The sequence below is a fragment of the Lepidochelys kempii genome, chromosome 5 (genome assembly GCF_965140285.1).
Source record: "Lepidochelys kempii isolate rLepKem1 chromosome 5, rLepKem1.hap1, whole genome shotgun sequence".
Lineage (NCBI taxonomy): Eukaryota > Metazoa > Chordata > Testudines > Cheloniidae > Lepidochelys > Lepidochelys kempii.
In genome coordinates, this window is record NC_136384.1 from 6,408,759 (window position 1) to 6,425,551 (window position 16,793).

A 16,793-nucleotide genomic window follows, 5' to 3' on the forward strand; every position below is an offset into this window, starting at 1 on the left:
GATTCATACCCCCTGTCAGGCAGCCGGGCTGCCTGGCATTCTATTCCGGGGCCTAGAAACATCTGATTTATTAGTTCATTTATGAAACAATGGGGAAGGGAGGGAACGTTGCCCTGGGATTTTATTTTATTTTACTGTAGGACGTAAGGGATATTATTGCTGGGGTGCTACCGGAACCTCTGGCTAAAGGAAGTGAAACAAGTGGTGGTGGTGGCAGGAGTGGGGTGGGCCAAACTGTGAAGGTCTATCCCCTATTGGGGGACCTGGTGACTGAGGGAAAACTGACCCATAAGTTTTAGGCTGTGGTGACTTTTGATAGCAAACAGAGACTGGGCTAGATCAACTACTGAGAGATGGGAAACCCAAGTTCTAATCCCTTCTCTACATCAGATACAGAAGAGGATTGAACCGGGTCTCCTACATCCTGGGTAAGTACCCTGACCACTGGACTAAAGGTTACAAGGCAGAGGCCCACCTTCTTCTCTCTCCCTTTTTGTTTGGAGTTAGGCATGTGCTGCCACCTTTCTTGCAAAAAAATGTCTTAGGTGCCTACCTACAGTTCCTGGCTGAGAATCCCAACTGGAGATCGGTGCCTAACTCCTGGAGACAGGTGGGGCTTAAGCCACACCTCCGTCTTCAGCATCTCCCATTGGCTAGCTTAGGTGGCTCCCATTCTTAGGCGCCTCACTCAAAGCTGTGAATTCCACGAGGCTACAAGGGGCTATGATGCTGAATTTTGACACACCTAAGTCCGTTTGTGGATTTAGCCCCAAGCTCTTTGGGACAGAATGTGTATTGCACAGTTCCCAGCCCACTGTTGGCATTCAACAAAGAATATGAAGTGCAAATGGTTCCCCTGAAACACTTGATGATGCCGATGATTTATTCATCTGGCACCAGCAGTCCACTAAGTCCTTTACTGACAGGGGTAAAGACAAGATGACAGCCCTGAAGAGCTTGCAATCCAGAGAGATGACATATGAACACAAGCACTGGAAGATGAGGAGGTGGAAGGGTGCCATTAAACTTGACTCTTAAGACTTCTTTCTAATCACCCTCACTGTGTTGTTAACCGTAATATTTTAGGCACTCAAGTGTCCTTGAGTTAACTCTTCTCTGCTGGGACTCGGGTGTGCTGCTGCTGTGACCATTTCTATTGATTGGCTTATTACAGCTGTGCACAATGCTCCTCTAAGTCAAATAATTTAATATGGAGATATAGCTATCTCATAGAACTGGAAGGGACCTTGAAAGGTCATCGAGTCCAGTCCCCTGCCTTCACAGCAGGACCAAATACTGTCTCTTATTGTTGCCCCAGATCCCTAAATGGCCCCCTCAAGGATTGAACTCACAACCCTGGGTTTAGCAGGCCAATGCTCAAACCTCCCTCCAAACCATGCTGTTGTCACTGCTACCCTTCCTCCCACCCATTTGTTTCACCTCCCTGCTATTTCTTGCCTTTTAGCTTGTAAGCTCAGGGGACAGGGGCTTTCTTTCACGGTGTCTACCCAGTGCCCAGCACAAAGAGACATCAGCTTAGCTGAGGCCTCTTGGGGCTACCCCAATACGAACAGTCAGGAGAAACCACTGGAGTCTAGTTGTGGAGAAGGAATCCGCTAGGGTGAATCCAACCCTGCTCCGACTGAAGTCATAACATCTCTTGGCATCTAAAGGAGCGGGCCACATCCCATGAGGCCGCACGCACTTGGGACCCACACCTGCCAAACTTACTCAAGTGAGGAGGTCCATTGACTTCCCACGGATGAGTCTTCCTGGCATGAATGGAATATGGCAGGATTTGGGTTTGGGGCAAATGCTCCCCAACTTTTCAGAAAATGACACACCTGCCTTTAAAAAAATTAAAAACCAGGTAGCTGCCGGGAGCCAGCAATGGGAAGTGGATTGTGTGTGTGTGTGTGTGTGGGGGAAAGACAGACAAGGAAAGTTTCTCCTATGAAAGAAATGATCCAATTTGAAGTAAGTCCCTTATGGGAAAAGCTGTGACAGAGGCTGCTCTGTTCCTGTTAATTTTCACAGTGCAGCTGTCAGCGGGTCTGTAAATAGTACTCCATGAAGCCAGCACTTCCTATCCACACATCAACCGTTCAATTAACAGAAGAACAGAAGAAGGAAATAAAGTGCACCACAGCCTTCTATCACGGCTTTGATGTTTCCCAGCAATTTATGAAAGTGTACACAAACCTAATTACAAGCCCCACTGCTTCCCATTTACATGGAGCTTCTCAAGTTCAGAGCTGTTTATATCAAAATAATTGTTAAAAATACCTCAGCTGATGTATGGCTTTGTGGGGCCCTGCTCACCGCAGCCACCACACCCCTCCTCCTGGGGAGTTTCTGCCTACCCAGCTCTTTGGCACAATAAAAGCAGCTTCCCCACCGCCGTGCATGTGAGCTGCACAAGATACATCTTCATCAGGACCTCAGCAGCTTGTTTCCTCTCCTCCCCCTACTTGCCCATCTCCTCCCACTTTTCTTCCACCTCCCCTGTCGTCTTTCTCTGCATTTACCCCCATCCTGAACTTGGCTGAATGTTCCTCTGCTATGTTACGGTGGAACGACAACAGCTGTTTGTCCCCCTCTCCCCCGGCCACACTGTAATGGAACAGTCTCAGCCTATGCTTTGTAAAGCACTGTACAGGTTAGCTGCACTATAGGAATGTATAATAAAAAGACTCAATAGTAATAATACTGTATGTTGCAGGTTAGTATTTTTTTGTATCACTGCCCTCTGTTGGTTGGATGCAGAAGCACTCAGCTGCGTGACATCAGCCCCACCATGTAATGCAGCGTCTCCATGAGTTTACCTGGTAGGGACCTGTGCTTGCGAGTGGGGATCTGAATTTTAGCGCCACTCTCACCAGGACAAAGCATGCATCCGATGAAGTGAGCTTAGCTCACGAAAGCTTATGCTCAAATAAATTGGTTAGTCTCTAAGGTACCACGAGTCCTCCTGTTCTTTTTGCAGATACAGACAAACCCGGCTGCTACTCTGAAAACTCTCACCGGGAAGTGCCGGGTGGCTACTGACTGCAGAAGCACGACCACCAGGATGGCCCCAGCTGCAGCATGAATTTGTTACACTCATAAATATTTTAGTAACGCCAGTCCAGTGACCTATGTGATCCGATCCAGAGTTTTCGTCCCACCAGTCTAGTGAACTACAAAATCTGTTCCAGCCTGAAGAGAGAATTTCCATGTCAAGTGCAGGCAGCAAAACAGCTGCTTTTCTGGGCTATTAAATACAGGAAAAGCTAGGAAGACCTCAGCATCTTCAGGGTCATGGCTGGGGTAAAGAGCAACAGGACACATGGCTGATGGTGCTGAATCTACCCTTTTCCGGTTGTTTAAAAAACTCAGGTAAATAAAATCCATTGCAGAAGTCTCAACTGGCTGCCCAGCTAGTCATAAGCAACTGGGAATTTCTCATTGCCTTCATGGGAGAGTGGGGATATTGAGGAAGGATCTGTAGGAAGAATCATAGAATATCAGGGTTGGAAGGGACTTCAGACAGGGTGCTGACCAGAGCTGGTTGAAAACGGCTTTTATTTTCAGCAGAAAAAGATTGTCTCTGTCAACACTGCCCCGAGCCCAAAAGTTTTCAAGAGGAAAACAATTCCATTGTCAGCTTTGCCAGGAAAAGCTGAATGCTTCTGTGGAGAGGAGACACTTTCCGCGAAGTGTAGCTGAAAAGCCATTTTTTTCTTTCCTTTTAAGCTTCTTGGGGCAGGGACTGTCTTTTTGTTCTGTCTTTGTACAGCACCTAGCGCAACAGGGCTGTGACTGGGGCTCCTAGTCACTACAGTTCTAATAGTATAGTAAAAAAAAAACAATTTTCTGTCAAAGAACTGTCGATGAAAAATTGTCAGCCAGCCGTAGTCGTGACTTTAGCGAGTAATTTGGGGAGGGCCCTCCACAGACAGGTAAAAGGATATCATAGAATCATAGAAGATCAGGGTTGGAAGAGACCTCAGGAGGTCTTCTAGTCCAACCCCCTGCTCAAAGCAGGACCAACACTAACTAAATGATTCTATGTTCTAGTTCAATCAACAGTTGGTGAAGGCCTGTGCTTTACAGGAGGTCTGACTAGATGATCATAATGGCCCCTTCTGGCCATATGGTCTATGACTCTATTAATAAAGAGGGAGGGGGCGCAGAAGAATTGTTAAAGTATAAGGAATGGGGGGCGATATGAGAAGATCTGTGGGCAGGTAAGTAGAGTATGGAAGAGTTTATGTAGGACTTTAAAGGTAATAACAAACAGCTTGAATTAGATAAGGTGGAGGCAGGGGGAAGCACTCAGAGAGGTGGGAGATGTGGTCAGAGCGACAAGCTAGGAAGATGATCGTCTCCATGGGGTTTTGAAAGGAGGTGAGAGGCTTGATGTGAGTGTTGGAGAGGAAGAGGCTGACAAAGGCGAGATGATGAAGTTCTGGCTGTGTGGACGGAGAGACAAGGCCTCCTCTTTCTATGCGTCTGGCGTGGACATTTTCTGGTTAAGCTATTGGGCTGCACTCCAGAGACCTCAGTTCAATTTCTGGCTCTGCCACAAACTAACTGTGTGACCTTGGGCATGTCACTTGCTCTCTGTACCTCAGCTCATTGCTCATAACATGGGAATCAGAATACTTCCCTACCTTACTATTCATTTCTGTGAGACATTAGAGGTGACAGAGGCCACATAAGTACTTAGAAGACCCATCCTCTAGGGAGGAAACATCCTTATGAGCTAGGCTGGGAAGCAGGAGTAGGGCAGCATGTATCTCTAGTTTGCATTGTAGAAACACTTCCATACCACCCCCTCCTCACAGCTTATTTGGGGCTTGAGAGAAGGAGCAAGTGCTGTGAAGAGTTTAACGGACACTTCTCACTTCTCCAGGAAGTTTATGATGCTGGAGAAGCTCCCTGAAAAAGTCACAAAGTACATCTATGAAGAGATAAGCGTGCATCTGTGCCACCAAACACAACCCTTAACCTTTGCAGAAGTTTAAAGAATTCAAATAGCTTGTCTGAGGGAAATAAGTTTCATTTCTGGTTTGTGTGTGCACTTCCGGATTCCTGCTGGGAGTAGGGGACTGGTCCAATATTCGGGGAGGTCAGTGTAAGGACTTGGAACCTGATGAAGTAGTGCCGGAATACTAAGAGGGTGGCTTGATCGGGGAAAGAAGCCTTGGTAATCAATCATGAAACCCTCCCTTAGGAATATTTCCAGTTTGACCTTGCATCCCTGAGAAGCTCTGGTTGAGCAAGTGAACATTTGGGTGCTTAACCATGGCAATCCCCTACACCTCTGGTGTTTATTCCATTATTAGAGCTGACAATAATAATAGGCCAAATCATGAAGTCTTAAATTTTTACCTTGATCAGGCAAAACTCCCACTGAAATCCAGGGGAGATGCGATTGGTCAGCACTTGTGAAGATCACACCTCTCTCTCCAGATCACAGGTCTCTATCCATAGCCCTTTAACTAGGATTAACTAGAGAGTCTGCTCACTTTCAAATAAACTCTAATTTTGCACTGGGTAGCACCAGCAGATTTTCAAAGGAAACTGAAGAAGGGAACAAGCAAGCACTAATAGGATGGGACAGAGGATGATCCATTGACTAGAGCATTAGCATAGGACTTGAGAGACCTACACTATGTCTACACTTAATTCTGAATAATGATGATTTGTTATTACCATAGGACGTAGGAGCCCCAGTTCAGGACCAGCGCCCCATTGCGCTAGGTGCTGTTCAGACATAGAACAAAAAGACAGACTCTGTCCCAAAGGGCTCACAATCTAACTATAAGACAAGAGAAAACAGATGGATACAGACAGACTGATGGGGGAGTACATGGAAACAATGCGACCACATTGGTCAGCATGAGAGACAGTGGTCTCTGCGCACCAATAGCCTAACCATTCTCAAGATTTTTGTAGGTATCCTGGCAAAGTGGGGGTTAGCTCAGTGGTTTGAGCATTGGCCTGCTAATCCCAGGGTTGTGAGTTCAATCCTTGAGGGGGGCCATTTAGGGATCTGGGGGAAAAATTGGGGCTTGGTCCTGCTTTGAGCAGGGGGTTGGACTAGATGACCTCCTGAGGTCCCTTCCAATCCTGATATTCTATGATTCAAAGGAGCATTCTGATGAGGCATATGGAGGAGGATAATGAGATCATTCTGTGCCTGTTGATGGGGAGCTCCTCCTAAGTGTATGGGGAAGCAGGGGAGAAAGCACAAAGATGCTTGTTTGACAATGTAACAAGTGGGTGATGGAGGCGGGCATCATTGGGTGATCTGAGGTGGGAATTGACATTTTGATAGTGAGAGATGATCAATAGGGTGGGGATAGTTCACAACACGCCTTGAAAGTGAAGACAAGTATCTTATTCTTGATGCAATAGAGAAGGGGGTGCGAGTGGAGTTATTCGGTGAGAGAGGGAACATGGTCAAAATGACAGGGTAGGACAGTGATCTTTGTAGCAGCATTCTGAATGGATGTGAGCAGGGCAAGATGGCATTTGTCAGAGAAAAGGATCTTGCTGTCATCGAGACGAGATTATGAGGGCCTGGATGAGCGTTTTAGCTGTGAAGAGGATGGATAAGGAAGTCCGTATCTTAGAGATGTTGTGGAGAAAGAATCTTCAAGATTTAGACACAGTCCGGAGGAGAGGAACTAGAGAGGCCCAAGTGGAAGATGCTGGGCAGGTAATGGGCCTGAATGACAGGCAGGATGCTGGTGTTGTCTGAGAAAGGAAGTAGTGGGACAGGAATGGGGGGAAATTCAAAAGCTCTGTTTTAACCATGTTCAGCTTCAGCTGACACTAGACATCTACAAAGACACGTGAGAGAGTCAGGCTGACGTTTGAGTTCAGACAAAAGGAGACAGGTCTGGTGTAGAGAGGTGGATCAATGAGTAGTCAGCCTGGAGCTGGCAGCTGAATGTGTGTATGTGGAGAGAGAAGGTATAGAGGGAGAAGAGAAGGGGGCCAAGGATCGAGTCCTGTGGAACCCCCACAGAAAGCTGGAGGGAGGGGGATGAGGAGCCTCCTCTGAAGGTATGCTGAGGGAGCAAGCAGAGAGGTAGGAGGAGAACCAGGAAAGGACAGAGTGACAGAAGCCAGGGAACCCAGGCTAAATGGGGCCATATAAGTATCACAGACAGAGAAATGTGGATGAAACTGTTGGACTCATATAGAATGAAAGGATTTAGAGTCAGTAAAATAAACTCAGCAAAAGATTGTGAGGTGCTTAGATACTATAGTAAAAGAGGCTGTAAAAGCACCATCAGTCAACAGCTGTGGATGAAACTGTTGACCCCATACAGAGGCAAAGGACTTACGGGCAGTAATTCCCTGAATCAGCTGCTTTGGAACAAAGAATGGCCCTTTTGTACCACCATTGCCTGCACTGTTACTGGTCTCTCTAAGGGAGAAAAAAATTCTTGCAGAGGTACAGAGCGTGTGATGAATGGCAGCTAGGCTTCTATCCAAGGAAAGGGTTAAAAAAAAAAACTTCCACAAAAGAAAGTTGCCTTTTGAAACTATTAGGCAGCATATGTTGTGTGAACAGGAAGTCACAGCGGAGCAATAATCCTGGCAGCTGTGGAGAAACAGGAGCCTGCTGCAAGAATGAACAATTCGAGACCTGACAAGAATGATGATGGATGCCCCGTTGGTCGTACGCGAGGACGAGGCAAGAGCCATTTAAACTGACTGAACCACAGGGACAACTTTGAGTTGGCATTGCAGCCAGACAAGCTGGCCTAGCTCTAACGGCAACGGGAATGGGAGGAAGTGCGAGGAAAGAGAGAAGTGCTGTTCCTCTCCTTCCAAAGTATGGGGCCCTAGATCCTGGACCTGATTCACCAAGGTACATCATCAACTCCCAGCCAGTGAACAGGCCCATTGACTTTGATTTAAACATACACTTAAGTACCTTCCTGAACTGGTTCTAAAAGACAAAGGGACGGGTGTGACCCTAAGCATCCCTTTATGCCAACTGGCAAAGGACATACTCAATACACTGTTGTCAGAGTATCTAGCCATATAGTGTCCTGTAAAGTATCATATAAAAACTGGCAACACAATGGTCATGAATCTCATCACATGGTGTATGTAAAGAGTTATGTATATGTGTGGGAATATGTTCCTAAAATAAGTTTTGGAGGCAGTGGGCACACAAGTCTGCCTTAAGAACATAAGAATGGCCATACTGGGTCAGACCAAAGGTCCATTCAGCCCAGTATCCTGTCTACCGACAGTGGTCAGTACCAGGTGCCCCAGAGGGAGTGAACCTGACAGGTAATGATCCAGTGATCTCTCTCCTGCCATCCATCTCCACCCTCTGACAAACAGAGGCTAGGGACACCATTCCTTACCCATCCTGGCTAATAGCCATTAATGGACTTAACCTCCATGAATTTATCCAGTTCTCTTTTAAACCCTGTTATAGTCCCAGCCTTCACAACCTCCTCAGGCACGGAGTTCCACTCCTTAGAAAAAGGAGTGTTGTTTTTCCTCTTTGCCTGGTCTCACAGCAAACTTAGCAAGGTGAGGCCAGAGTACATTTATATCTAAGGTAAACAAAGTGATTAAGCCAACCAGAGAAGTTAAATTGATCAGAGGAGGAGGGAGACAGCATTGCACCTGCACAAGCAGCAGGGAAGAAAAAGCCTTTTCTGGAGGTACACTTCAAAGGTTCATTGGACTATAAAAAGAAGGAGAGAGAACCCCCTAGAAACCCCTTAGATATCCACTTAGGAAACAAAGGGGACAGCACCCTCTGATTCTGTGAATGTTGGATCTTCCTGCCAGGAAGGGCTGGAGATGCAGTAAATGAGAAAGCTGTTTAGGCAAAGACATACCTTGCTAGAATTAAGTTTTAGGCACTAGAAAGTGTGCTCTGTTTTGTTGGTAACTATTTTCTTTTCTGTGATCTTGCTTGATATCACTTAAATCTCTATTCTTATGAATAACCTATTCTTAGTTTGACTATAAACCATCTCAGTGCCGTTACAGTGAAACAAAGAGGGAGTCCTTAGCTAACCAAGCAGGCTGGGGTGTGTACTTTCTCTGTGGAGCCAGTGAACTCAGTAATTTCTGTGAGTGTCCAGTGAGGAACTGAACACAGTGGAGAGACATCTCTGGGGAACTCAGGAACTGGGATTCACTGTTGGTTACCTGCCCAGCAAGGTTAAGATGGGCAGAGTCTCGAGGAGTTTGCTGGTGAGGCAGATAGACTGGTGTGGCAAGGAGCTGATGCACTGTCTAAACCCCAGCAAAGCTCTCCCTTGCTGAGGCAGAGGGGTAACACAGGGGCTTATGGTTCTGGGTATCCTGAACAGAAAGTCACAACCACACCTGCAGCCATTACGCAGCTGATTAGTTTTACTGGCACTGCTCTCACAAAAAACCAGGCCCAAGGCCCTAGCCGTTTGGGTCATTAATGACTATTTTGCACCTTTGGTAAGAGCAGGGGCGATAATTCTGTGGCGCTGGTCAAATTGCAGTCTGGTCATTTGGAAATGTATAGTTCCTTGCTTCCTACCTCAAAAGAAAGATTCCGAGAAAAACACAGGACACAACAAGAAAACTCAGATGAGCTGTCTCCATGGAATCTATGCTCACTAACACCAGCTGGGGATCTGGTCTTTGATCCATAACGTTCTCCCAGGAGTGCTTTCTGCTGAACCTTTGCTCTCTGTTCACCTTCCCCCATGGTCCGCTTTCCTTTCTCATTGTGTTACCCGTCTCATTCCGACTAAGCTTAGTGGGGTGAAATCCTGCTTCCACTGAAATCAATGGCAAAACTCCCATGGATTTCAAGGGGGCCAGGATTGAACCCCTGATATTCTTATTTGCTTGAAAAAACACCTTATCCTCGCCCCCCCCCCAAGATGCCACACAAATAATAAATGCTAATTTTTCCTCCACTTTCAAGAGGTTGCAGTATACTTCTCCACTTCCTGTCCAATTTTTTCAGTGTAGTGTTGCTGTGTGCTGTTAAACAGCTGCCACGTTCTACCCCTGAGATGGCTGTATTATCAGTCTCCCTATGGCCCAATCCTGAAAGATGCCGAGTGTCCTTCAGCTCCATTGAAATGGATGGGTGCTGAGGCTACTTGTGGGATTTATAAAGCACTCTGGAGTCCTTGTGGATGCAAGGCACTATACAGAGTAAAGCTAATGGTATGATGCCTTCTAAGAAGCCACAGGTTTGGTTATTGAAGGATATTTCAGGCACAAGTAGTTAACAGAAACAGCAATAACCATTTGGTCTAAGTGAGCAGGAAAAACGACTGAGGCAATGGTCCAAATTCTGCACTGACCTTCAACCTGAGAAACTCAGCTGATTTCACTGGGGTGGCAGAGGAGAAATTCAGTGCAAATTCTGACCCTAATGCACAAGAGATAGATTTGAGTGATGAGGGATGGTGAGGAAAAAGGAAGATGGCAGGATAACAGCTGGATTGGTGGTGAGCTATATTTTGTGCACAGCTCAGCTACAAGACAACATGCTCATATTACCCTTACTTCACCCTCCTCCTCTCCTCCAACCCCCACCTGTGGTTCCCCCCGCCTACTTCTTGCATCTTGTCTTTAACAAAGATTGTAAGTCCCTTGGGGGCTGCCTCTTTGCTACATGTCTGTACAATTCCGAGCCCAGTGAGGCCCTGATCCCTGACTGCAGTCTGGGAGCGCTACCTTGAGAGATTCATAGATTTTAAGGCCAGAAGGGGCCATTATGATCAACTAGTCTGAGCCTTCTGCAGAACACAGGTCAGAGAATTTCATCCAGTGGTTCTTTCATCAAGCCCATAACTTCTGGTTGAGCTACAGCTGGTCTTTTAGAAAAGACGGCCAATCTTGACTTAAAGACTTCAAATGATGGAGAATCCACCATGTCCCTGGGCAAGTTGTTCCAATGATTAATTACCCTCATTGTTAAAAATGTGCACTTAATTTCTTTTCTGAAGTTGTTGAGCTTCAGCCTCCAGCTATCAGATCTTGTTCTGCCTTTGTCTACTACACGAAAGAGCTCTCTACTATCTAAAATCTTCTCTCCTCATAGATACTTGTAGACCATGATCCAGCAACTTCGTAACATTCTCTTGGATAAACAAAAGAGACTGAGCTTTTTAAGACTCTCATTCTAAGGCAGGTTTTCTAGACCTCAAATCATTCTTGTCACTCTTTCCTGAACCCTTTCCAATTTGTCACTATATATTTTTTATCCTTGCAGTATTTATCCTACTGGTAATTAGTAATAAAAGTCACAAACCAATAATCATAAAGCAAAAAATGTTAGGACAGATTGTCTCTCCCTAAGGTTTCTAAATTGTGCTTTCTCCTCTGTGTAAGGCAGATGAGTGTGTGTGTGAGTGTGTGAGAGAGAGAGAGAGAGCAAAATAAGCCTACCATGTTTTCCCCAAATATCAGGCTGGAACCTCAACCCTGTTGGGCGTTTGTCCAAATGGAGTGATCTGAGGTTGATGGCCAGGAAGACTCTTTAAATATCTTCACAACTCTTAATTCTAAGTTGTAGAGATGAGGATAAGAACCGAATTTTGCACTTTTTTGTGGTTGCACACAGGTGCAAATCAGAGTTCAGCTTGGCTCTAAATTCTGCTTCCGTCATATTTGTGTGCTTTTCTCTGCTGAACAGCAAAAAGGTTCCTCATTGTTCCCATATAGACCGTTATTCCTTGGCAAAGAAAAAGCATTTAGACACTGGCAACAAGCCTGAATCATCCCTGTGCAACCAGTGGGGTTACCCCAGGGATAAATCTGGCCCAGCTGGTACAACATGTGTGATCGTGTGTCTTTGCAGACAATCAAAACTCTATCATTATCAGTCACGGGACACTGCGCCTCTTGAGCTCACATGTATGTGAAATGATATCAGTGCCACCCTGGCCTTTTAATGGAGTAGCTAAACAAACCCGAGGCCCCCCTGAAGAAGATTCAGAAAGCACCAATAAATCATCAGCCCTTCCTCCCCTCACCCCTTCATCAGGCCTCTGGGCCGCATGGGCAGAACAGATCCCCGAGGCGTTCTCCTCCATTAGCCTGCTACTCACCGGCATTGTCTGGCTGCCATGCAAGGCGTTGATGGCTGCTTGGGCCTCTGCATGCGAGGAGTATTTCACAAATGCACACCCTGCAAGAGGAGGGAGAGGAAAGAGAAGGGGTTTTAAAACCAGAGATCCGAAGGCAGCAGGCGTCTAACATGGGCAACCGCAACCAGCCACATGAAAGGGATTTACTCTATTGAAAACCCACGTGTCTCTCCTATCTACATAAATTATTTGCTATTTGCAGAGTGCCACAGATGGGCATCACCCATTACAGTCCACAAGTGCTCATCTCTGCCCCAAAGAGCTTGCTGTGATGACACAAGAGGTGAGAACAGGAAATTGCATTTATGGGATGGGCACCACCTTGGCCAAGGCCATCTATAGAACCTTGGACTTCCAGCGCTAAATAGCAAATGTCACGACAACTTGAGCTGGAGCGCCATGCCTTGGAGCTGTGGGCATCAACAGAGTCACATCCTCTGTGCGTCAGCCACGGCGAGGACACACAATGCACACAGATCTGGGGATTACATTTAGGTGTTCAGAGGTGATTTCTCTTAGCCTCTTCTAGCCAGGTTTGGGGGCTGAGTGGTGAAGTTGTATGTAGGCACTTCAGGTATTAGCGTGAAGAGCACCATATCGTAACTTTACCCAGGAGTAAGCCCTGTGTCAGGGGCAGGGAGTCTCACATCATCAGTATGGAGAAGGTATTACTATAACTATTTTAATTGACACAGAAGAAGATAAGAGACTTTCACATAAGCAGTGGCCAAGGTGAGAAAACCCCCAGAAGTCCCGGCTTTCAGCCCTTTCTCATACTATCTGGCTATCCTCCCACGCGTACCCCTGAGGATTACAAAAGAGGCTATTGAAAGCATGGGAGTTAAAAACATTGGGTTTTTTTGGGAAAACAAGCCCAACCCTAAAATGTAATTGGGAACCTGTAAATTTCCCCCCCCCCCACAACACTCAGACTGCCTCTCGGGGGAAGTGTAGCAATTGCAGTTGTAGACGGATCGAATTTATAAGGGGCTAAGAGAAGACCATCATGAGAAAGTGAGATAGATAAACTTCAGCTGGAAACAATAAGGATCGATTATCACATAATCGCAGACCTGCATTCCCGGACGCCTGAGATACTTCACCTTCCTTTTCACTAATCAGAGATAATCCAAAATCAGGGTGTTTAAGTATTTGCAGAGATTCTTTTACACTTTCTGCTTCTAAAAGGAGGATGATTAGCAAGTATACAAAAGCTTTCCGGGTCCAGTAGCCCAGAATTTTGGCTGCAGCTATCAAACTGTGTTCCTTTGTTTCTTGGAGTGAAATCCACCCTCTCTGCACAAAGCCTCAATTAGTGGGAGCTATGCAAGAGTTGGAATTTACTCTGTTCAACCCACAGGGTGTCAACACAACCCCTCTGCCGCTGTCATTCCCTGTTGGGTTTTGAGATTAACTGAAATTCTTGCTCTGGACAAAGGACCAATGGTATTTAGACACCTAAAATGCAGCTAGATACCTAGTGGGATTTTCAAAAGACACCTATGCACCTACCTCCCACTGAAATAAATAAGGATTAGGCACTGAAGGCGCTTTTGAAGTTTGCTGCCGGCAAACTCAGGTGCCCAAATGTCTAAAAAGGTACCTGATTTTTAGCTGATTGCTTCCTGAAAAATCAAGGTCCCCCTCAAAGGTGTTGAGATCCTCTGCAAGTCCCTCAAACCGTGGCCCCCAATACCCTTCAACACGGGAAAATGTCGGGCCATCTACTCAGCAGGGGCTACACTGATTTAATCCAGCTGAGGATCTGGTTCCTCGTGTCTAAGCACTATAAGAAACCACATAGAATAGAATAGAAAAACAGCCCAAAGTACACTATAGGCATCATCATATGGGTGACAGCCGCAGCAGCTTGCCCACGGGCATCATCACTGGAGATCTCTGCTGGGACAGCTCACCCTGATATGCTAGTGGGGAAGAAATGGAACAACAAACAGGAGTTTTTTGGGGGGAATATTGTGTGCTCTTTGCCAAATGGGGTGAAATATGCAGTGTGCAAAACCTGCAACATCGCAATAGACATTATATGTGGTGGTGTTTAAAAACATAACATCAAAATAAATAAGCTGATTAAATGCAGAAAAATGGAAAGGAGAAAAAGGCCCAACATATTGATTATTTGTCTTCCTGTAGCACCTAGAGAGTCCAAAGATCAGGACCAATGAGATGATTGCTAACACCTAGGAAGACTCACTCCCTCCCCTGAAGGGGTGCACTCTAAACAGAGAAGACAAGAAAAAGGTGGGAGAAAGGAAATATCATCAACTGCATTTATAAATATTGTTTACAGATGGGACCCTGAGGCCCAGAGAAATTAAGGGTCACGCTCAAGGTCACACAAAAAAACAATGATAAACTGAAGCCAGATCTCCTGAGTCTGAGCCAAATGCCTTAATTCCAAACTCATCCTTCCACTCTTAGGTCTTGTCTGTTGCCCACAAAGCACAGTATGCAGCAAGCGGGGGTGTAAATCTCTAGCACACTAGCTCACTGCAGAGAACTGTCCATGTGGATCCTGCTATTGCACATTAAGAGTTCACCGTGCAGTTTGACGGTCTGTTGTGAGGCCTTGTCTGGGCGAGGCTAGAAGGCAAGTTGGCACATTTTAGCTCACCTGTGCTAACGAAAAGTCTAGTGTGATCAGGGCAGCGTATTCTTTGACATGTGCTGAGCTGGTTGAAATGAAGCCCTGGCTCCCTTGATGTCCTTGATCTGCTAACACGTGTTAAAACTACAGCTGCCTTGTCTAACCTTTTTCCCTAGGATAGACATGGCCGAAATCCTACTCTAGACAAGGTCTTAGAAGAAGAAAACACCATGAGAATGACTGTGTCCTGAAATAACTAGTTCTTCCAGGGAGATGTATCACACTGGCCTCTGGCAGGTGGAGTAGCAGCTTACCTGGAGTTCCTGCTAGCTCTTCCCCACATCTAACTGTCTCATGAGATAAGATAGGTTTCAGAGGAACAGCCGTGTTAGTCTGTATTCGCAAAAAGAAAAGGAGGACTTGTGGCACCTTAGAGACTAACCAATTTATTTGAGCATGAGCTTTCGTGAGCTACAGCTCACTTCATCAGATAAACATCTGATGAAGTGAGCTGTAGCTCACGAAAGCTCATGCTCAAATAAATTGGTTAGTCTCTAAGGTGCCACAAGTCCTCCTTTTCTTTTTGAGATAAGATAGCTACCCTGTGCTTCCCTGTTGGCTGGCTGTTCTGTGTGTGTAAATCAGGGGCCTCACAGCTTCCGTAAATAGCACCAGCAAATGGAAACTGGTAATATTAACTCTGTCAAGGCTCAGTATTGATCCCAAATAGCTTCTGAAAAGCAAAGGCTGAGACTTCTGCTCACTCGCGCTAATAATTAAACTGGTTAGCAATATGGAGCTGCCACTCAAGTTCAAGTTGTAAAAAAAAGAGAGAGAGAGCAGGAGAGAATAAGTCTCTAGGGCTGTGTCCTCCTTGGAACCAGCTGCTGACAGATCTCAGTGATTATTGCCTTTATTATTACCGAGGTTTGATTCCTTTGTGGTTATCTTTTATGCCTGACAGCTTTGGGTGAGTGCAGAGGGGCACTTGAATTTCCTGCTTTCCCTTATCCCAACTGGTTTTTCCAATTAATGGAGTGTCTAACCTCATAAGATCAGTGGGGTGGAGCCCCTCCAAGTTAGCTCAGTCTATCCCCTTCCAGTCTGGCTGGCTTTTCCTCCCCAGTTTATATAATACAGTTAGTTGAAAAATATATTTAAAGAAAAATGGGGAAAATTGGTCCCATTTTTCCCCTATTGAAATTCAAAACTGTGATGACCTTTTTCATTGAGATTTGAAATTTTTCAGCTGGCATGAGAACAGGTCATATACCAGGGCTGAATTTGTCCACAAATATTTATGTGAAAAAGGACACCCAAACTTTCTGTTTTGGTCAAAACTTTGATGAAAAACTGAAATTCAGAAAATGTTGACCAGCTGTATTCGTCAGCCACCCGTCAGAACGGATAAATGGGATTGTCAGCACGTCACTGCCTTTTCCTTCGGCGTCTCCAAGCATGCAGTGGCTGAGGTGATTTTTCAGCTTTCTCCACCTAAACTAACCAACTCTATTCACTAAAGCAATAGACAAGAAAGCATTCATTTCCTTTCCATCAGCAAAACAAACCATGCACTGAAGAAAAGTACTGTCATTCTTGGGAGACCAGGGTTCAATCCCCTGCTCTGCCCAGACTCCCTGTGTGACCTTGGGCATATCACTTAGCTCCTTTCTGCTTCAGTTCCTCATCTGTAAAATGCGGGTGACAGCACTACCCTGCCTCACAAGGGTGTTATGATGCAGAGACATTGGGCTGAGTCCAGTCCCCTGTTATCACAGGAAACTACTACATGCCCTACTGTATATTCTCGTAGGCTGCATCTGTCCCAGATTTCAATAGCTCCACCAGTGGGGCTTCTAGTACTTTCTTCAGAGGTCTTTCCTCATTGACCTTATTGCCAGGAAGTGTTTTCCTGAATTCCAAAAGAAATGTCCTGTTTTTTTTTATTTCATCCCCAAGTTCTTCAACTAACTCACCCTAAAAAGTTCTCCCTGCATACAGACTGTCAACTACAGCGGGTCAAAAAATGGAAACAAAAATTTCAACATGGAGAATTTCACAGAATT

The 16,793-nt window shown here is 45.7% G+C and overlaps 1 protein-coding gene across 13 annotated transcripts in view; it reads right to left on the reverse strand.

Annotated features, from left to right (window-relative positions):
* Positions 1-16,793, reverse strand: part of CELF4 (CUGBP Elav-like family member 4) — an 889,815-nt gene that overhangs the window by 147,004 nt on the left and 726,018 nt on the right. For all 13 annotated transcript variants that reach the window (XR_012158835.2, XR_012158834.2, XM_073343422.2 and 10 more), the window contains exon 5: positions 12,084-12,163. Coding sequence is in view for 11 of the 13 variants with exons in the window: in XM_073343422.2 (XP_073199523.1) it covers positions 12,084-12,163 (80 nt within the window). In the remaining 2 variants the exon portion in view is untranslated. The remainder of the gene's footprint in view (positions 1-12,083; positions 12,164-16,793) is intronic.